General features: G+C 40.5%; 1 protein-coding gene across 1 annotated transcript in view; it reads right to left on the bottom strand.

The window, feature by feature from the left end:
• Positions 1 to 25,498, bottom strand: part of LOC130877084 (leucine-rich repeat-containing protein 37A3-like) — a 75,698-nt gene that overhangs the window by 34,032 nt on the left and 16,168 nt on the right. Inside the window, exon 8 of the mRNA XM_057773990.1 lies at positions 1,263 to 1,334. Within this exon, the coding sequence (XP_057629973.1) occupies positions 1,263 to 1,334 (72 nt within the window). The remainder of the gene's footprint in view (positions 1 to 1,262; positions 1,335 to 25,498) is intronic.

Here is a 25,498-nt window from a genome sequence, read left to right as displayed (position 1 = left end):
ATACCTCTCCAGCCCTTTAATGCATTTAAAAAATAGTCAAGTTAAAACTAAACTGACTTTTTATCTTTAAGACAAAGTAAATGAGCAAAGCAGAGGATAGAATACAGGGAGAAATACTAACACTAAAGATCTTTTGAAAAAGTTGTTTGGGAACCCACTCCTATAGAAGCTCACACACAGTGTGATGGTTCGAATAAGCATGTGCCAGGGGCCAGTGCCAGAGGAGCAGGAGTTGGCGACTGAAGTTCAGGGTGTCAGCCCACCAGGAGGAAAGTTCTTTGATGGGAGAACCTCACTAAGCATGGCTATGAGGTTACAGACTCCAGACTGTCTTTTGCTTCTGTTCTGCCTTTACCTGTTGCTACTACAATCTTTTCCTGGCATCTGGCATGGTGTGAGTAGATGTGGAGAGACCCCCACCAACACTTCCTGTATTGTAGTGTATTTATCTTATGGAAATATCCCTATCTACTGAGCATTCTTTCCCTGTGGATTGTCAAGAAGATTACATATTCCTAGACTGTACTATCTAACTGACAATTGGGATGATAGCTTATACAGAGTTTTAATGAATAAAATACATACAAGAACATGTTTCATAGCTAAGGCAGATGAGTTCCACTGAAAGAGTTGACTTAGATCTTAGCTCTGGTTAATGATCAAGGTAAACAACTAAATTTTTCCAGGAGCCAAGATGGCTGTAATTATCTTAATGCTAAAATGACCAAGTCACAGATTTTAGTATGCACCATTAGAAGAAACAAAGCTATAAAATAACTTTGTTAGACCAGATGCCTTGCTAATCGTTTTTAAGATAAAAAAACACCAGAAGAATAATCTAAAGTTTACAAAGACATATAGAAGAGCTGTCTGATTTGTTGGGCTAGGACTGAAAGGGTAAAGCAGCTTGACTACTGAGTGCACTTCCCTTGTATGTCTGATTAATTCTCTGTACAGATTCTTGTCCTCAGTTTTCTGATATGGGTATGTACCTTGAAGGCTTTGAGAGTGTGGCCTCAAGTAGGTTGTTCATGCTCCATGGAAAAGTCACGCACACAAAAGTATAAGAACACAAAGTTGGGTGGGTAGGGAAGGGGTGTGGATTTGGGAAGAGTTGGGGAAAAGGGATGAATGTGATCAAAACAAAGTGTATGATATTATCAAATAACTAATAAGAAAGAGAAGGTATACTTTCTAGTGGAAATCAGAAAGAAGGATAGGAGGAGTCATCTCAAAAACTATAAGACTATCATAATACTTACAGATATTTTAATGCTGGCAATTTAAAAAAGTAGGGATCTTCAACAATTGTGAGAGGATTACGGCTGAGAATTCTGAAAAATACAAAGCAATTGAAATTACCAGAATTTTCAATGTACATGAATCTATTTATACAGTTTGATTTCTTTGGTATATGGAACGTTTTAAAATTGGTTTGTGGGACAAGATGACTTGACCGGTAAATTGCCATCAAACCTGACTATTTAGGTTCAATCCCTAGGACCTGCATAATGGAAGGAAAACACTGGCCTCCCCAAGTTGTCCCCTGACCTCTACATAAATGCTATGGCAATCACATGCTCTGGCACACATGTACCCATACACAGACACACCTAGACTCCATAAACATCCATACTTTGGAAACTATTCATATGTATAACATTAAAGACAAGCAGAAGAAAAACAGGAAAAAAAGTGGATTGCAAAGAAAAAATGCCGACGAATTCTTTTGGTCAAAAATCTTATGGATGAAGAGCTGGAGATAGGGTTCTGTGGTTAGAAGTGCTGGTTGCTCTTGTAAAGGACCCAGGTTCAGGTCCTAGCATTGGCACAGCGGTTTATAACCATCCATAACTCTAATTTCAGGAATCCAATGCCCTCTTCTGACTTCTGAGGGCATGGTCTGCAAGGACATACCTGCAGGCAAAATACTCAGACACAAAAAATAAATAAATCTAATTTTAAAAAATCCTATAAACAATGACATTGATAGTAAAGCCTTTCAATGTATGAAACTATTTTTAATGTGTCCCACAATTCAAGATGCTTGTCCATTTTTAGAAATATAAGATAATTTGTAGTTAACTCAGTTAAGAGAGGAAATGTTTGTGGGAGGGAGTTTAGGGGTGGGGAGATTATTTCCCTGGCTGCTGTGGGCACACATTCTGCTCTTTCAGGCAATAGCCCTTAAGATACCAGCCCACTTGGATGTGGTCTCTGATACGGTAAAAGCACCTGTAAAGCATACCCTGTCTCTCTTGCTTCCGGCTCCTGCTTCCGGCTGCGAGACTCTGTTTTTGTTCATGCAGAGGACTGTTATCAAGGACAGTGATCTGTAAGTTTTCCCTTAAATAAATAACCCTTTTATTATTCATTATTCTGAACTGGTATGGGATTATTTTGTGACTTCTGTCATCATCTGGCACCTGAACATTTGGTTTTAGAACCCCCAGCTCTGACTGCACACCGCTGGGCTTAGAGCAAGCCCAGCTCGGCTTGAGTCCTCCTTCAGCCTGGCTCAGTCAGCACAGAGCCAGCAGTTCATTTGGTTATAGAATTCTTATGTAGCAGCGGCTTTTCTTGCTACAGATTAGCCGTGGTTCTTTATATTATCTCATTACACACCTTGGAGCAGCTTCAAGTCCCCACACGCTTTCCCTGGTGCTTGTGTCCCGCTGCCACGCACTGTGTGGAAACTCAGACAGGATACAGCTTTCCCAGGTGCCTTCTGTTATCTTGTTATCCTTGTGCTCCTGTGGCTGCTGACCAATCAGCGCACACAGTCTGTGGTTTCTAGTAAAGAACTATTTATTATTAATCTAAGCATATCTTTCAGCTTAGATTAATAAAATCATATTCAGACTAGCCACGTGTCTCCAAGTGCACTTCTAGGCCCCGCTGGGTTTCTTTTGTAGCTGGCCCATGACACTTACTGGCAGGTAATGGTTATTGCACCTACTCCAGCTCAAAATCAACCATAAGTAAGATTTATAAACTGAAATATAAATTATAACTTTATAATTTAAAAGGACAATATGTCCAACAACCTTCCAACATTTCAATAGCCTCTTTACTTACACCATGTACAAGGTTTTACAAGACTTATATGATTATCACTATTTTTGATTTGGGGGATTAGTCTTGTCTTTAATATCTTTTTCATAAAAATATGGTTTGACAATAGGGCTAAGAATGAGGCACTTTTAGAAATAAAACAGTCTTTACAGATTTATACAAGCTTCTCAGAAAAGAGGTTGGAACTCTGAAGGAGGATACAAACAATTTAGCTAACAAAACTCAGTCAATTGAGGTACTTTTAGAAAAGATACAGACAGTAATTTATTCAAAGGAAAATTCAGCACTCTGGGAAGGATACAGCTGAATTGGCACATAAAACTCAATCAATGACAGTGTGTACTAAAGCATTACTTGGAAGAATTCGTACTGTTGAATGTATTAATCGGACTCTGTTGAAGGGGTATGACAGATTGACTGATAGAATGTCTCTTGAGGAAGGTAATCTGCATCCTATAAAGATTATGTGCAAGGATGAGACATTATCTCTACTGGACAGATTTCATATCTTGGACTCCTCAATGAGGGGATTAGAACAGAGCACTGGACAGGAGATCCAGATATAACAAAAGGAAATGGTAAATATATTTGAAAAGATTGACAAACTTATCGAATTTGATGACCACGGACAAAAGGTACAAAGACAAAATTTAGCCTCATCAGTACATAAAAATCTTCAGGATAGCTTCCCTAGAGTTCTGCATGCCTTTTCAGTAATAACATCAGAAAGAGTATCTGACCCTAAGTACTCTAAGGTTGTCAAAGAATATTAATGGGAGTCCATACATATGACTTATCAAAAGGAAATTAAATAAGCAGTTGTAACTTATAGACTACATTTGTCCTTTGTTAGGGAAATGGTCAAAATGAGGGCTTCCAGTAACAAAGCAATGCCACAAGACTAGACTCAGTTAATCTTAGCAGTTCTAGAAAATGGACTGCAGTTACTTGGGAGGTGCTTTTTTAAGAAAGAAGCTAGAATTTTAGAACAACAGGAAAAAAAAAAAGGATTTGAGATTTCCCTAGATCAAATTCTAGGAGAGGAACTTTACTCTGAATCTCAGGATCAAACTCTTTTTGATGAACACACCTGTCCCTATGTAGTACAGCATCTTGAAAGTCTTGAGACAGGATTTAGGAACCAACAAAGAGAATTGAATCATATCTTAGAGTTAAACAGGATCAGAGAGAAACTTTTAGTGACTTTTTACAAAGACCAATTAGGGCTGGACAAATAGGGGTAACTGATACAGAAGCTAGACATATACCAACTGAGTCTTCGACTTATGAAAATGCCAATGTAGAATGCAAAAGGATCCTTAAGCCTTTAAAGATCAGATCAGCACCCACGGATGAATGGGTCTTGCATAAAATGAACGTCAAGATAGTTGACTATGGTACTGAAGCTTGGGAAGGAAAAGCAATTTCCAATGATAAGAGAAGACATCAAAATACCAAATGTTTTAATTGTGGTAGAATGGGACATCTGAGAAGAGATTGTAGACAAGGGATTCCTAGGAATAATGTCTCCTCTGGAAATGGCAGAAATAGGAGGACTCAGCCTTCAGGTATATGTAGGAGGTGTGACAAAGGCCAACACTGGATCAATGAATGTAGGTCAACAAAAGACAGACAAGGCAACGGGATTCCAATTGGGAAACGCCATGGGGAGTCTCTTGCAGGCCCCCAATGATGAACGTGGTTCAGTCATTCCCAGTTACTGTGGAGAATGTGTCTCACCAGAAAAATTAAAAAATCCAAATCCAGCTGTTAAAAACAGGAAACACCCATATTCCCAAAAAATGGACTATGGATATTTTCATTTGTTTAGAATGTTGGTTACAAGTTGTTACGGCTAATAGTCAGGAGAAAAGCTAAACAAAGGATATCAGATTCAGAGTTCTTGTTTTAAAAAAAGAGGGGGAAGTGGTGTGACACAAAGGTCTGTATTCTGTCAATTATATTTTAAATAAATGCTGATTGGCCAGTAGCCAGGCAGGAAGTATAGGTAGGACAACCAGGCAGGAAAGAGAGGCAGGGCAACAAGAACAGGAAAATTCTGGGGAGAGGAAAGCTTGTTCGGCAGTCCTGTCCCAGCCAAAGGAGGAGCAAGATGTGACTGCCTCGCTGAATAAGGTACTGAGCCACGTGGCCAGCATAGACAAGAATAATGGGCTAACGTAAATTATAGGAGTTAATAAGAAGCCTGACCTAATGGGCCAATCAGTTTATAGTTAATGTAGACCTCTGTGTGATTTCTTTGGGACTTAACAACTGCGGGAACCAGGTAGAACAGAAAACTCAGTCAACAAATTGCACCCACATGGACAACTGCATCCACATAAAGCCTGAGAGAGCTGGGGAACTAATTCTAGACATAAAATAAGAAGAGTTAAGCATGGCTTATTGATAGCAGTACTCTCTTGGCTGGGCTCTGCTCGCTAGAGGCAAGCACTCTCATTTAAGAGAGGCTTCCTGACTCAGCTTTAGCTGTAAAATCTTGCAGCTCTTTTAAGAGGTCCTGCCACAAAACACTTAAATGGTGTTGATGAAAAGCTGACTGCATGCTTTTTGGTTTTCAGCCATAGCAGGAAAAAAGCCATGCTTTTAAAAATGCTGGCTTTCTGGGCCATTCTGCCAGTGCAAACTCTGACTCTTTCAGGCAGGAGGTTCGCCTACAGAGCATTTGAGTATGGTTAGTGAGAATACTGTACGGCTTGCTTGCTGGCAGGGACCTTGAAATACCAGAGAGTTGTGGCAATAAACATGGCTACAGCTGGTACCTCTGTCATGAGGATGGAATCTCAGAAAGCTAAGGAATGGGCTGGATTCAGCCGTCAAAGCCACGGCTTTAATCCTCTCCATATTGCTTAGCAAATTAAAGACTCACATGGTCAGAAAAAGAGAGAGATACAGTAAAGATAGACTCAAAGACAAAGAAAACCTCTAAATGGTTTACAGTGTGTTTAAAAAATATACACAGGCTTGAGAGAAAAAAAAGGTTGAAGTCCTTAAAATAAAAGAGAGTAGTTGGGTGTGGTGGCACACACCTTTAATCCATCCCAACACTTGGAAGAAAGAGGCAGGCAGACCTCTGTGAGTTCAAGGCATGGTGGCACACACCTCTAATCTCAATGCTTGGGAGGCAAAGGCAGACAGATCTCTGTAAATTCAAGGTATAGTGGCACACACCTTTAATCCCAGCACTTGGGAGGCAGAGGCAGGCAGATCTCTGTGAGTTTAAGGACAGCCTGGTCTATAGAGGGAGGTCCAGGACATCCTGGTCCTCAGTTACAATGGAGGATCCAGTAGAAAAATGAGATTAAGAGCATTGAACAACAAAGTAGGGCTAGAGGTATGGAAATCTCCCAAGACCAACTTTTTAGAGAGGGGGATTATGCTAATGGAGAAAGGCAATCTCTATATGATGACCACACCTTAGCTTTATGCCATACAGTGGTTTTGAATGCTTGGGACAGAATTGGAGAAATAGGAAAGAAAATTGAGTCATTTACTAAAGTTATAGTAGATAGAATGATAGTATATTCAGAAGCTAGACAAATAATTGAATCCGGCTTTTGAAAATGCTAATGCACAATGCAAAATGCTAATTAGACTGTTAAGGTAAGATCAGCACTCTTGGAGGAATGGATCTGAGATATAATCAATATTGCATCTCATAATGCCACCTAAAAAGGGACTGTAAACAGGGAGTTCCTAGAAACAATGTTTTTTCTAAGCATAATCCAAACAGAATTCCCCTCCCTTATGGATTATGCAGAAGGTGTGGCAAAGGCAGGCATGTAGATCAGAAAGGAACAGTCAAGGTAAACCTTTGCCATAGGGAAACGCCTTGAGCAGCCTCTAGCAGGCCCCTATGCAAAATTCTGTGCAATCATTTCCTGTCATCACGGAGGAAACCGCTTCCCAGAGCAATTAAAGAACGTAATGCCTATTGGGAAAAAAAAAGAAAAAAGATACTGTCCTGAATGATAAACCCGCTATAGAAGTAAGAACAAAAAGTTCAGGAGCAACCATAAAACAAATATTATAAAGATTAGATTTGAACAAGAGAGACCCCTTAATTAGAAGAAGTCATAGTTCATCAAACAGCATTAGCATTCAATCTATACTAACCTATACAGCAAACAAATGCTTTTCATTTGATCAGATATAACTTGGGAATCTCCTCAAAGTTATGGTTGGGGCAGGATTTTGTTTTTGTCTTTCAGGAGAATGAAGGCATCCAGCTAAGGAATCTGAAGACCACAAGACATATGAGACATCTGAAGAAAAAGGATAAATCATCTAGAAAATATTTCCAAAGAACAAAAGTAAATTGGCCTATTAGCATATCATATCTCCAACTAGATAAAATTTCATAAATCTTCCTAAACATTTGTTTTTGCTGTTCTCTATAAACATACGATACAAATGTTCTTTTTGTAGTCCCAGTCCAACTGAAATTAAAGCTAGCTTTGGAGTTGGAGTGTGACTCTCTCCTTCTCTAAACTCAAGCATGCTTGTTAAAGTAAAATTCCAAATCTCTGTATCATATCAGAAGAGTCACCTGATAAGGGAAAGAAGAAAAACTAAAATTTAGGGACTATTTTATTGCCACTACTCTCATAATATTTTGGTTTTATTTTAAATCTTTGACAGCTTTTTAAGGTATAAATATTATCTCAAATTTTATATGAGATATATACATGCTTTTGTCATGATATTAATGGTCACATAGAATACTAGATCTAAAAAAAGTTTTTATTTACCTTCCTGTACATGATTTCAGGTTTGAGTCACTCTCCGGTAAGTAGGAATTAAGTTTTGTACTCTAGATAACAAATATTGATCCTTTAATCTGAGATTTGCTGCACATGACATTTAAAATATTTAAATTTTCTGCAGTGAACTAAGACTATGCATAACAGTGAGCTTTGAAGTCTCTAAAAGGATGATGGGGCCCCACAATAATGATTCCACTAGGACTATGACAACACCACTAAGCTGAAAACCACCACCTAAAGATTGGCTTTGAATTACAAATTACTCAGGACAATTTGGAGGTGGTTAACTGAAATGACTCAGCCTTGCAGACTACTCTAGCTAGAACTTGAGATAAGCCCTGCACTTTCCCATTACAGAGACTGTTCAACAAATGATACAATTATGTCTCCCAGGACGCGACAATTAACCCAAATTTTCTTTTCAGGATCCCCTAAAGATGTTGCTGCCCCCAGACAGCAGGAAGTAACTTTAAGAACATGACACCCACATTCCCAAGAGGTGGGATGGGTAGTTTTAGTGTGTCATTGGGTTATGGATATTTATCATTGTTTAGAAGGATTGGCTATAAGTTGTTACTGGTAATGGTCATGAAAAAAGCTGAACAAAGGAAAACAGATTCAGGGACCTCATTCTAAAAAGAAAACAGGGGGATATAGATATGATAGGATATAAGGGTAGATTACTGAATCTACTCTAAAAAGAAAAAAAGGGGATATAGATACAATAGGATACAAAGGTATATTTCTGAGCCTACTCAGAAAGAAAAAGAAGGGAACAGAGAAATAATAAAAAGGTAGATTATTAAGTCTACTTTTAAACCAAAAGAAAGCAACTACTTATTTTAAATATTTTGCATTGATATAGATCTTTGCATATTGATACAAATTTGAGATTAATTTTGTTAGAACATACTGTACATACATTTCTAATCATGTTCAAGGCATTGTACCTATACAGCTCATTTAGCAATATAATGCAATTTTCTAGTACTTGAAAGTTATCATTACCAACTAATTAGGATATAAAGAAATGTAAGTTAATAGTTAGTAGTCATTACAATCAAATTTACAGTCATATTAGCTATGTTTTCAGGGTCAAACAGAGATACTTTAGATAGAGAGGTCATCTTAAAACACTTCAGAGATTGACAGAATATGACATTTAAGATAACATAGGTTTATTATTTCTTTTTTATGACGAGACATGTCTGCCCTTGGCAGCACCAATCTACTTCAGAGAAGATGACGGACATCGAAGAAACTCCACATGGAGTTTACTTTCTGTGTGGCAAAAGTAAGCCACCAGGCTAGAAAGTGCCCTTGCCTTGACTGCTGACAGAACGCTATTCAAACTGGACAAAGAGGACACAAAGGAAAGGACTGCCGACCTCTGACAAGACACAGAGGGACAGCCCTGCAGAACGTCCTGCTTCACAGAAAAGTCTGTCAGATATGCTAGGTCTGTAGCCCCGAGATGGGCCAGTGGCTCATACTCTCTTCCTGCCACCTGCCGATCCAGATGTAGAACTTTCAGCTACCTCTCTAGCACCGTGTCTGGCTGTGTGCCGCCTTGTTTCTCACCATATTGATAATAGACTAAACCTCTGAAATGTGATCCAGCCCCAGTTAAACATTTTGCTTTTTAAGACATGTCATGGTCATGATGTCTCTTCAAAGTAAGAGACACCCATAACTGAGGAGTTGTGGACAGGTAAATGTTTCTGGATCTTTCCAGAGTGAGATTCTTCATAGGACAACCACACTCTAGTGATGTTTCTACAACTGAGAATTCATGGGCACAATGGGTGTAGTTGTATTGCTGTGATAAAACACTATAGGAACATCCCCCAGCTCAGCCTGTTTGGGCGCTGGGATCGAGTCGTGAGTGCAACCGGGTGGGGGATGTCCTTTTGATTCAATAGCCTGCCTGCAGCAAGCAAAGTAGGCCTTTTGTTTGCGAGCTACCTGGCCAGTAAGGAGACCTGATCTCGGTACCAGAAGAGCCATCAGTGGGAACCTTCATCTGGCAATGGATGGAGACAGAGATGGAGACCCACACTGGAGCACCGGACTGAGCTCTCAAGGTCCAAATGAGGATCAGAAGGAGGGAGAACATGAGCAAGGAAGTCAGGACTGCGAGGGGTGCACCCACCCTCTGAGACAGAGGGGCTGATCTATTGGGAACTCACCAAGGCCAGCTAAACTGGGACTAAAAGAGCATGGGATAAAACCAGACTCTCTGAACATGGTGGACAATGAGGGCTGATGAGAAGCCAAGGACAATGGCACTGGGTTTTGATCCTACTGCATGTACTGGCTTTGTGGGAGCCTAGCCTGTTTGGATGCTCACCTTCCTAGACCTGTGATATGGGAGTGTCATATATCAATCTGTTGATTTCATTGGTTAATTAATAAAGAAACTGCTTGGCCTGATAGGTTAGAACATAGGTGGGTGGAGTAAACAGAACAGAATGCTGGAAAGAGAGGAAGTTAGGCAGACACCATGCCTCTCCTCTCCTGGGCAGACGCGATGAAGCAAGCCGTCAGGTCAGACATGCTGAATCTTTCCCGGTAAGACTGGTGCTACACAGATTACTAAATATGGGCTAGGCAAGATATGAGGGTTAGCCAAGAAGAGGCTAGATATAATGGGACCAGGCAGTGTTTAAATGAATACAGTTTGTGTGTTGTTATTTCAGGTGTAAAGCTAACCATGTGGGAGCCTGGTGGGACGAAAAGCAGGCCTGCCCGCAGCTCCTCACTACAGACCTGGATGGAGGGGGGAGGACCTTGGACTTCCCACAGGGCAGGGAACCCTGACTGCTCTTTGGACTGGAGAGGGAGGGGGAGAAAAGTGGGGGAGGGGGAGGGAAATGGGAGGCGGGGAGGAGGTGGAAATTTTTTCAATAAAAAAAAATAAAAAAAAAAAAAAAACACTATAGCCAAGACAACATACAGAAAAAGGGAGTTTCTTTGGACTTATAGTTCCAGAAAGTTGGAAGTCCATGATGGTAGAGCACAGGCATGGCAGTGGGAGTAGGAAGCTCAGGGCTCACATTTTCAACCACAGGAAGCAGAGAAAGCAAACTAGAAATGGTACAAGTCTTTAAACTTTCAAAACTCATTACCAGTGACATAACTTTTAAAAACAAGGCTCACACTTCTTAAACCTCCTCAAATGGCACCAACCGGGGAACATGTATTCAAATGACTAAGACTATGAGGGACATTCCTTTCAAACCATCACAATGACTGAGCATTTTAAAAAAGAGGACATGGAGCAGCGGCAGAAGCCCGGCCCGCGGCGGACGGCAGCGGTGGATCCCTGGCCCGCTCAGTTAAATCAAGTAGGTTTTTTGGGGGACTGGCCTGTAGAGAGGGAGGCCTTTTATTGGCGAGGTCCACAGGCGAACGAGGAGCCGCGTCCTGTCCCTGAAGACCCTCCTGAGTGGGGAGAGTGTTCTGGGCCCACGCCGGGACACAGGAAAGGGAGCGGGAGCATTCTCAGACCCCCTTCACCCCCCTGGTAAGCCTGCAAAGGCTGATACCCTCTGCGGGGGTTGCTCCTCCTCTGCTGCAACCTCTCTATTTCTGGCACATCCCAGCTTGTGCCCAGGGCCCTCTTCCACTCCCCCTCCCTTCTGTGGGGCTACATGATCACCCAGTATAGCCTGTTTGGACACTGGGTCAGGAGCTCGGGGCAGAGGACAGCGGGAGTTTCTCTGTCTTGGTGGCTGGCCTACAAAGGGGTAGGCCTTTTGTGGACGAGGTCCTGGGCAAACGGGGAGCCTGGTCCTGGTCCTGAAGATCCTTCTGAGTGGTGAGAGCGATCTTGGCCCACGGCAGGAGCCAGGAAACAGAGCGAGGGCACTTTGGAAGCGGAGCCCTTAGCCAGCAGGGAAACCTGTTCTTGACTTAAAAGACCCATTAGATAGCATTGTTAGGAGGAGATGGGCAGGCGCCAAGGCAAGAATTCACCCAACAATATGAAAAACAACATGGAAACACCAGAACCCAATGATCTTACAATAGAAGGTCTTGAATACCCTAACAAAGAAGTGGAAAAAATTGACTTTATGAAAGCAATAGAGTCCCTTAAACAACATGTAAAAAACACCCTTATAGAAATGGATGAGAAGTATAACAAAAAGTTTGATGAAATGAGTAAATACGTAAATGATGCCCTGGGAAACCAAGAAAAAACGATCAAACAGGTAATGGAAACAGTTCAAGAATTGAAAACGGAAATTGAAGCAAGGAAGAAAACACAAAATGAGGACCAGTTGGATATGGAAAATCTAGGTCAACGAGCAGAGGCTACAGAAACAAGCATAATCAACAGACTACAAGAGATAGAAGAAAGAATCTCAGATTCTGAAGACAACATAGAGAAAATAAACGCACTGATCAAAGAAAACAGCAAAACCAACAAAGTTTCGTTGCAAAACATTCAGGAAATATGGGACACAATAAAAAGACCAAACCTAAGAATAATAGGGATACAAGAAGGAGAAAAGTCACAACTCAAAGGTCCAGAAAATATTTTTAACAAAATTATAGAAGAAAACTTTCCCAACATAAAGATATTCCTTTGAATATTCAAGAAGCATACAGAACACCAAACAGTCTGGATCAAAGAAAAACATCCCCTCGCCATATTATAATCAAAACACAAAATATACAGATTAAAGAAAGAATATTAAGAGCTGCAAAGGAAAAAGAGCAAGTTACTTATAAAGGTAAACCTATCAGACTTACACCTGACTTCTCTATGGAAACCATGAAAGCCAGAAGGTCCTAGATAGAGGTACTGCAGAAACTAAGAGACCATGGATGCAAACCCAAACTACTATACCCAGCCAAGCTATCGTTCACTATCAATGGAGAAAACAAGACATTCCAGGATAAGAACAAATTTAAACAATACGTAGCCACAAATCCAGCCCTACAGAAAGTAATAGAAGGAAAATCACAACACAAGGAATCCAACATAGCCAACACTGCCTACAATAACTCAGGCATCTAGCGACCCTTCACCAGCACGACTCAAAGAAGGGAGACACACAAACTCTACTACAAAAAACAATAGGAATAACCAGAGTAATCAACCACTGGTCATTAATATCACTTAATATTAATGGTCTCAATTCACCTATAAAAAGACACAGACTAAAAGATTGGATACGAAAACAGGATCCAACATTTTGCTGTTTGCAAGAAACACATCTCAACCACAAAGACAGTCATCTACTCAGAGTAAAGGGTTGGGAAAAGGTTTTTCAAGCAAATGGTCCTAAGAAAAAAAGCAGGTGTGGCCATACTAATTTCTAACAAAATGGACTTCAAACTAAAATCAATCAGAAGAGATCGAGATGGACACTTTATACTCATAACAGGAACAATTCATCAGGATGAAGTCTCAATCCTGAATATCTACGCCCCAATATAAAAGCACCCACTTATGTAAAAGAAATATTACTAAAACTCAAGGCAGACATCAAACCAGACACACTAGTAGTAGGAGACTTCAACACACCTCTCTCACCAATGGACAGGTCAATCAGACAGAAACCTAATAGAGACTTAAGAGAATTGTTGGAGGTAGTGAAGCAAATGGACTTAACCAACATCTATAGAACACTCCACCCAAATAGGAAAGAATATACCTTCTTCTCTGCAGCTCATGGAACCTTCTCGAAAATTGACCACATACTGAGTAACAAAGGAAACCTCCAGAGATACAAAAAAATATCAGTGTCCTCCTGTGTCTTATCAGATCACCACAGATTAAAGTTAGAAGGCAACAACAATGCTACCCCCAAAAAGCCGACAAACTCATGGAAACTGAACAGTCAACTACTGAACCACACCTGGGTCAAGGAAGAAATTAAGAAAGAAATTAAAGTCTTCCTTGAATTTAATGAAAATAAAGAGACAACATACTCAAACCTATGGGACACAATGAAAGCTGTGCTCAGAGGAAAGTTCATAGCACTAAGTGCCCACTTAAAGAAAACGGAGAAAGCATACATTAAGGACTTAACAGCACACCTGAAAACTCTAGAAAAAAAAAGAAGCAGAAGCACCCAGGAGGAGTAGAAGACTGGAAATAATCAAACTGAGGGTGGAAATCAACAAAATAGAAACACAGAAAACAGTCCAAAGAATCAATGAAACAAAAAGTTGGTTCTTAGAGAAAAATCAACAAAATCAACAAACCCCTTTCCAAACTAATTAAACCACAGAGAGAGAACACGCAAATAAATAAGAACAGAAATGAAGAGGGGGACATAACCACAGACACAGAGGAAATTCAGAAAATCATTAGATCTTACTACAAAAGCCTGTATGCTACAAAACTGGAAAATGCAAAAGAAATGGACATTTTTTTAGATAAGTACCATATACCAAAGCTAAACCAAGAACAGGTGAACGAGCTAAATAGACCGGTTAGTCGCGAAGAATTAGAAACGGTTATCAAAAATCTCCCTTCCAAAAAAAGCCCAGGACCAGATGGTTTCAATGCAGAATTCTACCAGACCTTCCAAGAAGAGCTAATACCTATACTTCTTGATGTATTTCACAATATAGAAACAGAAGAGTCATTGCCAAATTCCTTTTATGAAGCTACAGTTACCCTGATACCAAAACCACACAAAGACCCAACCAAGAAAGAGAATTACAGGCCTATCTCACTCATGAACATCGATGTGAAAATCCTCAATAAAATACTGGCAAACCGAATCCAAGAACACATTAGAAAAATTATCCATTATGATCAAGTAGGCTTCATCCCAGAGATGCAGGGCTGGTTCAACATACGCAAATCTATCAATGTAATCCACCATATAAATAAACTGAAAGAAAAAGATCATATGATCATTTCATTAGATGCTGAAAAAGCATTCGACAAAATTCAACACCCCTTTATGATCAAGGTCTTGGAGAGATTAGGGATAAAAGGATCATACCTAAATACAATAAAAGCTATTTACAGCAAGCCGACAGCTAACATTAAATTAAACGGAGAAAAATTTAAAGCCATCCCACTAAAATCAGGAATACGACAAGGATGTCCACTCTCTCCATACCTCTTCAATATAGTGCTTGAAGTTTTAGCAATAGCGATAAGACAACATAAGGGGATCAAGGGGATTCGTATTGGAAAGGAAGAAGTTAAGCTTTCGTTATTTGCAGACGATATGATAGTATACATAAGCGACCCAAAAAACTCTACCAAAGAACTCCTACAGCTGATAAACACCTTTGGGAATGTGGCAGGATACAAGATCAACTCCAAAAATTCAGTTGCCTTCCTATACACAAAGGATAAGGAAGCAGAGAGGGAAATCAGAGAAGCATCACCTTTCACGATAGCCACAAATAGCATAAAATATCTTGGGGTAACTCTAACCAAGGAAGTGAAAGATCTATTTGACAAGAACTTTAAGACTTTGAAGAAAGAAATTGAAGAGGACACCAGAAAATGGAAGGATCTCCCTTGCTCTTGGATTGGGAGGATCAACATAGTAAAAATGGCAATTCTACCAAAAGCAATCTATAGATTCAATGCAATCCCCATCAAAATCCCATCAAAATTCTTCACAGATCTGGAAAAGACAATAATCAACTTTATATGGAAAAACAAAACACCCAGGATAGCCAAAACAATCTTATACAATAAAGGATTGTCTGGGGGCATTACCATCCCTGACTTCAAACTCTATTACAGAGCTACAGTATTGAAAACAGTTTGGTATTGGCATAGAAACAGAGAAATCGACCAATGGAATCGAATAGAAGACCCTAGCTTTAACCCACAAACCTATGAACACCTGATTTTTGATAAAGGAGCTAAAAGTATTCAATGGAAGAAAGAAAGCATCTTTAACAAATGGTGCTGGCAAAACTGGATGTCAGCCTGTAGAAGAATGAAAATAGATCCATATCTATCACCATGCTCAAAACTCAAGTCCAAATGGATTAAAGACCTCAATATCAGTCCGAACACACTGAACCTGACAGAAGAGAAAGTGGGAAGTACTCTACAACACATGGGCACAGGAGAACACTTCCTACGTACAACCCCAGCAGCACAGACATTAAGGGCATCATTGAATAAATGGGACCTCCTGAGACTGAGAATCTTCTGTAAAGCAAAGGACACTGTCACTAAGACAAAAAGGCAACCCACTGACTGGGAGAAGATCTTCACCAACCCCGCACTAGACAAAGGTCTGATCTCCAAAATATATAGAGAACTCAAGAAAGTAGACCGTAAAGGGCTAATCAACCCAATTAAAAAATGGGGCACTGAGCTGAACAGAGAATTCTCAACAGAAGAAGTTCGAATGGCCAAAAGACATTTAAGGTCATGCTCAACTTCCCTAGCAATCAGGGAAATGCAAATCAAGACAACTTTAAGATACCATCTTACACCTGTCAGAATGGCTAAAATAAAAAACACCAATGATAGCCTTTGCTGGAGAGGTTGTGGAGAAAGGGGTACACTCATCCATTGCTGGTGGGAATGCAAACTTGTGCAACCACTTTGGAAAACAGTGTTGTGGTTTCTCAGGAATTTCGGGATCCACCTACCCCTGGACCCAGCAATACCACTCTTGGGAATATACCCAAGAAATGCCCTATCATACAACAAAAGTATATGCTCAACTTTGTTCACAGCAGCATTGTTTGTAATAGCCAGAACCTGGAAACAACCTAGATGCCCTTCAATGGAAGAATGGATGAAGAAAGTATGGAATATATACATATTAGAGTACTACTCAGCAGTAAAAAACAATGACTTCCTGAAATTTGCAGGCAAATGGACGGAAATAGAAAACACTATCCTGAGTGAGGTGAACCAGACCCAAAAAGAGGAACATGGGATGTACTCACTCATATTTGGTTTCTAGTCATGAATAGGGGACATTGAGCCTATTATGCATGGTCCTAGAGAAGCTAATTAAGAAGGTGAACCCAAAGAAAAACATTTAGGCGATGAAAGGAGACAGAGACAAAGACCCACATTGGAGCACCAGACTGAAATCTCAAGGTCCCTATCATGAGCAGGAGACAGAGCACGAACAAGGAACTTAGGACCGCGAGGGGTGCACCCACATACTGAGACAATGGGGATGTTCTATCAGGAACTCACCAAGGCCAGCTAGCCTGGGTCTGAAAAAGCATGGGTTAAAACCGGACTTGCTGAACATAACGGACAATGAGGACTACTGAGAACTCAAGAACAATGGCAATGGGTTTTTGATCCTACTGCACGTACTGGCTTTGTGGGATCCTAGGCAGTTTGGATGCACACCTTACTAGACCTGGATGGAGGTGGGTGGTCCTTGGACTTCCCACAGGGCAGGGAACCCGGATTACTCTTAGGGATGATGAGGGAGAGGGACTTGATGGGGAGGGGGAGGGAAATGGGAGGTGGTGGCGGGGAGAAGGCAGAAATCTTTAATAAATAAATAAACAATAAAAAGAAAAAAAAAGAAACTATAGATGGAAAAAATGAAAATTCACCGTGCATTCCTTATCCAGTTTATCCCATATGGAAAATCTTAATTCCTGCAGAGAACCTTCATGAATATAAAACCAAAGAAACATTTCAGTGCATCTAAGTTCTGTGATTGGTGCATTGAGATTCCAGGAAGTGCATGTAGTTTGTAGCATTTTTCACAATTCTGTAAAATATTTTCTACAGATGGAAACATGCAGACACTTTGAAGAATCTTAAAACTGCCTCATAGTTAAACTAACATTCTGACAAAGCGTCAACTTCTAAATGCTCAAAGGGAGTCAGAGAAGCTAGATGGATGCCAATAGCAATGAATGATCTAAAAGAAATTAAGCAATCTATTGTTACTTTTGGCTTGCACTCTGCATATGTTAAGGAAATATTAAGGACTTGGGCTTCTAATGCTAGAGCTACCCCCCACGATTTCCATCAGTTAGTGTCTGCAGTTTTAGATAATAGACCTTCCTTGATGTTTGGAATCTATTTCAGAGAAGAATCCAAACATATGGAACAGCAATGAAGAGCAAAAGGTGTGGAGGTTTCCCAAGATCAAATTCTTGGTGCAGGAGAATATGCTGATCCACAGGTCCAAGCTCTTTATGATGATGAAGTACTGTGTCTATGTCACCAAGCAGCTTTAAATGCTTGGAACAGGCTACAAGATCCAGCAAAAAGGGTTGAATCATATACCAAAATTATGCAGGGACAGAGAGAACCCTTTATTGACTTTTTGCAAAGATTAATTAAGGCTCTGGACATAGGGGTAACAGACCCAGAAGCTAGACGAATACTTCTTGAATCTCTAGCTTTTGAGAATGCAAACATAGAATGCAAAAAGACAATTGGGCCTTTAAAATCTAGATCTGCACCTATGGATGAATGGATTCAGCATACAATGAATGTTGAGACGTTGAGCTATAATGATGAATCTTGTGCAGGAGAAGCGATTTCCAAAGCAATGAGGAGACATCAAACTGCCAGGTGTTTTAATTGTGGTAAATTAGGACATCTGAAAAGGGATTGCAGGCAAAGAATTTCTAGGAATAATATCTCTTCTGGGAATGACAAAAATAGGAGACCTCGGCCTTCAGGTATATGTAGGAGATGCGGTAAAGGCCGACATTGGTCCAATGAATGCAGGTCAACAACAGATAGACAAGGCAACCCGATACCGTCAGGAAACTCCTTGAGGGGCCTCTCGCAGGTCCCCAAGCCAACAGTGGCCCAGTCATTCCCAGTCACAGTGGAGAACGTGCCTCACCAAGAAAATTAAAAGCTCCAATTTCTGCTGTAAAAAATATTACTGGTCTAAGTGATGAGTTACACATGGAGGATGAGTCAAAAAACCCAGTAGGACAGAGTAAACGTATATTTTGGCAGACTTCTATTAATGATCAAAGACCAAAGCTAAGAGTCTGTATAAATGGCACTTTTATTGAAGGCTTCTTAGACACAGGTGCGGATGTAAGTATCATTACTCCAGAATCTTGGCATCCGAATTGGCCTCTTCAAGAGGTATATGTTCAGTTCCTGGGAATTGGATCCCTATCTCGTGTAAAACAAAGCACAAGATGGGTTGAATGCATAGGGTCCGAAGGGCAAATAGGAAGACTAAGGCCATATATAGCCAATATTGCAATAAATGTATGGGGTCGTGACCTGCTACAGCAATGGAATACCCAGATTAACATTCCTGTAGTTCCAGGAACTCATAATTCTGGGAAGGATATGATGAGGTAATATGGAAAAAGGTCACCAGCCATTCAGGCTGTACAAGAACATACAGCAAATACCAAACCTTTAGAGGTACCAACAGCCATACCTTTAAAATGGCTAACTGAGAAGCCAATATGGATCAAACAGTGGCCTCTAGCTGAAGATAAATTACAGGCATTGGAACAGCTGGTGCAAGAGCAACTAGATGCTCACCACATTGAAGAATCAATCAGCCCTTGGAATTCTCCTGTGTTTGTTGTAAAAAAGAAATCTGGAAAATGGAGAATGGTGACAGATCTAAGAGCTGTCAACAAGGTAACTCAACCTGTGGGCCCTCTACAATCTGGAATTCCTTTGCCTTCTCTATTACCAAAAGGATGGCCTCTTATAGTTATTGGTTTGAAAGATTGTTTTTTTACTATACCGTTACAAGAAAAGGATAGAGAAAAATTTGCCTTCACAGTGCCTACTTATAATAATTCTCAGCCTACTAGGAGATATCAATGGACTATCCTCCCACAGGGGATGCTCAATAGTCCTACATTGTGCCAATATTTTGTAAGTAAGCCATTGGAAATAATTCGTAAACAATTCCCCAAGTCCATCATTTATCATTACATGGATGACATTTTGTTGTCTGATTCAAACAAAGATACTTTAGAAAGGATGTTTGAAGAAGTAAAGAAAGTCTTGCCTAAATGGGGATTACAAATTGCCCCTGAAAAGATTCAAAGAGGAAATTCTATTAATTACCTAGGTTACAGAATAGGGTTAGAGAAAATTAAAACGCAGAAGGCACAAATTAGGAGAGACTGGTTAAAGACTCTTAATGACTTCCAAAGATTGTTAGGAGACATTTCCAGTCTACGACCAGCTGTTGGGATAACACCTGATCTAATAGTTCATTTAAACAAAACCTTAGATGGTGTTAAAGATTGGAATAGTCCAAGAAAACTGACAGCTGAACCAGAAAAGGAACTGACAACGATTGAGGAAAAATTACAGGAGGCACATGTGGATAGGGTGAACCCAAATCTTAGCTGCATCCTAGTCATATTGCCTTCCAGAATTTCTCCTACAGGGATTCTAATGCAGAGGGAAGATATTATTTTAGAGTGGATATTTATACCTAATAAACCAAGTAAAAAATTAAAAACTTATGTGGAAAAGGTCTCTGAATTAATTATAAAAGGTAAGCTGAGACTTCGTCAACTAGCAGGTATAGACCCAGCAGAAATTATAGTGCCTTTTACTACTGAAGAAATAAAAAAGTTATGGGAAGACAATGAACCATGGCAAAGAGCTTGTGCTAATTTTGGGGGAGAAATTAATAGCAACTATCCCAAAGTGGTAGACTTAACCTCATAAAGAGAACTTCTTGGATTCTTCCTAGAATTGTATGTGATGCTCCAATAACTGGAGCCCGTACATTCTATACTGATGCAAATAAATCAGGGAAAGCAGGTTATAAGTCAGATGAATTGAGTAAGGTGGAACAAAGCCCTTATAATTCTGTCCAGAAGGCAGAATTATATGCCATTCTTATGGTGCTAAGGGATTTTAAATACAGAGTATCTGTGAATGGAAAAAACAGGACTGCCATATCCTGCCAAGACAGGGTAAGATAGTTTTGACAAGTTTCTTGCCTTTGAAAATGGTATGTCAGTTATCCAAACTAGCGTGGGATTGTTTGTGACTTACGCCTTCGCCTTCAATCAATAATAATAATCAAGTTATAGTCATGTTAGTTAGATTTTCTAAATGTGCATAGATATATTTCAGAGAGACATTCCTCATATCTTTCAAAGACTACAGAATATAGCATTTAATGTTTTAATAACTTAGAGCTTTTCATGACAATGAGACACGTCTGCTCCTGGCAGCACCAATCTACTTCAAAGGGAGATGAGCATCGAAGAGACTCTTTACGGAGTTGGTTAGCCATTTGGGCAAGAAACTGATCTTGCCTGGACTGTTCCATAAACTGGACACAGAAAACCCACAGAGAAAGGACTGATGAACTTGCCTAAAGGTGAGATGATCTTTCGGGGTTCCTGAATCATGAAAGAGTCTGAGAGACATTCTGCAGGACACAGCAGATAGTGACTGAACTGCCTTCGAAATTTCCTGCTTCATGGAAAAGTCTTCTGGAAACTATGGGCCTGAAGGCCGAAGATAGATGCCCCAGCAGTACAAAAAAACTTTGGATGACTGTCCAGGCAGCGAGATGTCTCTGTCATTTCTAGAGTTTTGGAAGTTTCTTACTTCTTGTTTACTTAGGTAATATTATATCCTTCTGGAGTCTTTGATGGAGTTGAAGAATGGTTAGTTATAGTTATAGTTTTCCTTAGTTATGATAAAAGATAAAATAGATATAAATATTGTAACTGTAATTCTTACTTGATAACTGTTTTGTTATATGTAATTTTGCTATGTTAAACTTAAATCCTTCTTTTTTTGTTTAAACAGAAAAAGGGGAAATGATGTGGGAGTGTCATATATCAATCTGTTGATTTCATTGGTTAATTAATAAAGAAACTGCTTGGCCTGATAGGTTAGAACATAGGTGGGTGGAGTAAACAGAACAGAATGCTGGGAAGAAGGGAAGTCAGCCAGATGCCATGCCTCTCCTCTCTGGAGCAGATGCGATGAAGCTCCGACTCAAGATGGACGTAGGCTAGAATCTTCCTGGTAAGTCACCACCTCGTGGTGCTACACATTAATAGAAATGGGCCAAGCAGTGTTTATATGAATACAGTTTGTGTGTTGTTATTTTGGGGCATAAGCTAGCCAGGCAGCTGGGAGCTGGGTGGCAGGAACGCAGCCCACAGCTGCTACTACAGATACCAAATAAATTCAAAGAATCATTAGGTCATACTTTAAAAACCTGTACTCCACAAACCTGGAAAATCTAAAAGAAATGAATAATTTTCTCGATAGATACCACTTACTAAAGGTAAATCATGATCAGATAAACAATTTAAGTAGACCTATAACCCCTAAGGAAATAGAAGCAGTCTTTAAAAGTCTCCCAAACAAAACAAGCCTGGGGCTAGATGGTTCTAGCACAGAATTCTACTAGACTTTCAAAGAGGAGCTAACACCAGTATTCAAATTATTCCACAAAATAGGAACAGAAGGAACATTGTCAAATTCATCTTAGGAGGACACAGTAACCCTGATATCCAAATCACACAAAGATTCAACAAAGAGAATTACAAACCAATTTCTCTCATGAACATAGATGCTAAAATAATCAACAAAAAATACTTGAAAACCAAATCCAAGAACACATGATGACCAAGTAGGCTTCATCCCAGAGATGCAGGAATGGTTCAACACACGAAACTCAATGTAATCCACCATATAAACAAACTGAAAAAAAAAACCCACATGATCATCTCATGAGATGCTGAAAAGGCCCCCCCCTTTTTTTTTGGTGTTTCGAGACAGGGTTTCTCTGTGGTTTTGGAGCCTGTCCTGGAACTAGCTCTTGTAGACAAGGCTGGTCTCGAACTCACAGAGATCCGCCTGCCTCTGCCTCCCGAGTGCTGGGATTAAAGGCATGTGCCACCATCGCCCGGCGTGAAAAGGCCTTTGACAAATACAACACCCATTAATGATAAAAGTCTTGGAGAGATTAGGGATAAAAGGAACATACCTAAACATAATAAAGGCAATTTACAGAAAGCCTGTCGCTAACATCAAATTAAATGGGGAGAAACTCAAAGAAATCCCACTAAAATAAGGAACAAGACAAGGCTGTCCACTTGCTCCTTATTTATTCAATATAGTACTTGAACTGTGAGAGGCAGCAATAAGACAACTAAAGGATATCAAGGGGATACAAATTGGAAAGGAAGAAGCCAAAGTATTGCTATTGACAGACAATATGATAGTATACATAAGCAACCCCAAAATTCTAGCAGGGAACTTCTACAGCTGATACACAGCTTCAGCAATGACTCCTAGGAATGGGAAGTATGGACCCTGAACCAGACATCTTCTCTAACCAGGCAAAGCTTCCAGAAATGGAACTGAGACAGCAACCCAGACACAAAACCTTTGACCTACAATCTGCCCTACCTCCAAGATGTGCTGAGTTAATGGTAGTACAGAACTTATCAAATTGGAGAATGACTGGTCTAATTTGAGACCTATACCACAAGAGGGAGGCCAGACTAGATACTGCCTAGATGGCTAAAAACCAGAGGCTGTGTTGGGAAAAAAAATCAATGAAATGATTACTAACGATATTCTGCTATACTCATAGATCAGCCTAACCCACTGTCATCAGAGAGGAGTCATCCCAGAGCAGATGGGAGCAGATGCAGAGACACACAGTCAAACACCAGTAAAACCCCACAGAAGCGGGGTGGAGCGAGAGGGGCTGAGGACAGGAGAACACAGTACACAGAGTCAACTAAGCAGAGCTCATAGATCACAGAGACTGAATCAAAAAACATGGACCCTGTATGGAACTGAGTTAATTCCTCTGCACATACATTATGGTTGTGTAGATGGGCATTTTTGTGGGACTCCTAACAGTGGGAGTGGGGGGTCTCTGATTCTTTTGTCTGCTCATAAGTCTGCCTCATCAAGTGGGCATAAAGTGAGGCTTTATGGCTATTTTTGTTGCAAATTGTTATGTCATCTTCGGTAGATATCCACAGAAGGACTGTTCTTTTATTATTTTTTGAAGGGAAAGTAGATCTGGGGGAGAGCAGGGGTTGGAGGAATGGGAAGAGTGGAGGGAGAAGAAACTATAGTCAGGATGTCATATATGAAAGAAGAATAAGAGAAAAACACATGAGAAGAAAGATGAGGAGAGAAGAAGAAAAAAAGAGGAAAAGGAGGAAGAAGAAAAAAGAAAAGAAAGGAGGAGGAGAGGGAAGGAAGAAGAGAAGAAAGAGGAGGAGGCAGAAGAGGAATAAGGCAGAAGATAGAAGGCAGAAGGTAGAAGGCAAAAGCAGCAGCAGCAACAGCAGCAGTTTGTAGCCTACCATGAGAAATATTTGCTGAAGAAAACTCCCTTATCTATTACAAAGAGTTGGGTTGTTGAATCCTAACAAAGGAGTCCAATTTCCAGCACATACTTGGGTTGTGTCCACTGTTGTCAAGCTTTTTTAAAAAAAAAATGAGTTCTCACTATCCTACCTAGGTCAGCCTTGAACTCCTGGGCTCAAGACATCCTCCCTCCTCAGCATCTGAGTAGCTGGGCTTACAAGCACACACTATGCTTGCCTCACTGAGCCAATCTGTGATGGTGACTGAATTCTGAGAGGTACCATTGTTCCGTTCAGATAACATGATGTGAATATCAATGTCCAATACCAGTTAGCTCTGCTCATCTCATCACAAGGAAGCAAACTCTTTCTGCCAAGATGAACACAAACTAAAGATAAAAAGTCCATGCGCCTGCATGAGTCTTTCCTAACCCGCCAGACCCTCTGGTCCCTTTCCCCCAAGTTAGGAGTCAGCAAATTGTTCTGGAGAGGGGAGACTGCTACAAGGAACATCTACAGAACAGTTCATCCAGCCCCAGCACACCACAAACCCGTCCTCCCATGGGAACCAACTGTGAATCTGGGTTTCTGACCTACCAGACAGGTTACAGCCGCCCAAACTCAGATCCAGAGCAGAAATTCCCTCCTGGCCACTGAACGTCACACAAAGTGGGACTTTTTGCTCTGTTTTGTTTTTGACACGAGTCTACTGTTAGTCCAAGACTCCTTCCAACTTATGATCCTCCTGCCTCTGTTTCCTGAGTGCAAATGCTGGTATTTAAGCATATGCCACAATGCCTGACAAACACGGATTTTTAGATAAAAGCTAATAAAATTCACTACCTTCTTGAGGAAGAAAAGTATTCTATAGAGCCAGGATAGAGCAACACATTTTCTTTATGGATATTTTCAACCATATAGCTTAATGCAGATGCAGATGCCCTCTTATCCAGGCTTCCAAGGTGCCTCTTACCCACAGATAATGCATGACTTCAGAGGCATATGCGTCCTGAGAAATAATGTTCTGGATAAGGAGGGGAGAAGTCCTCGGGTAAATTTTCAGCTTTCCATTTCTGGGAAAGCACCTCTACCTTTTGCTCCCTGGAGGAGTTGGTGTTAATCTTTGCTCTTTGCACCTCTATGTGGCATCCATTCAAGCAGCTGGGAACTGCGCATGGGAGAGGGAATCAGAGTGAAACTCACAAGAGGGTTTCCAAAAACAACATCACACATCAGAGCCACAGCACGAGGGCGCCATGACGATACCTATCGGTGTTACTCGCGTGGTGTTACTTGTGGTGCCCGTGCTGAAGGTCAGGATGAGGAAAGCTCATCGTGTCCTGTAATTTACACAAGTCTCCTGCCCTCCTGTGCCTCAGTTTCCT

Source organism: Chionomys nivalis, chromosome 7 (genome assembly GCF_950005125.1).
Source record: "Chionomys nivalis chromosome 7, mChiNiv1.1, whole genome shotgun sequence".
Classification (NCBI taxonomy): Eukaryota; Metazoa; Chordata; class Mammalia; order Rodentia; family Cricetidae; genus Chionomys; species Chionomys nivalis.
This window is presented reverse-complemented; position numbering and strand designations above follow the sequence as displayed.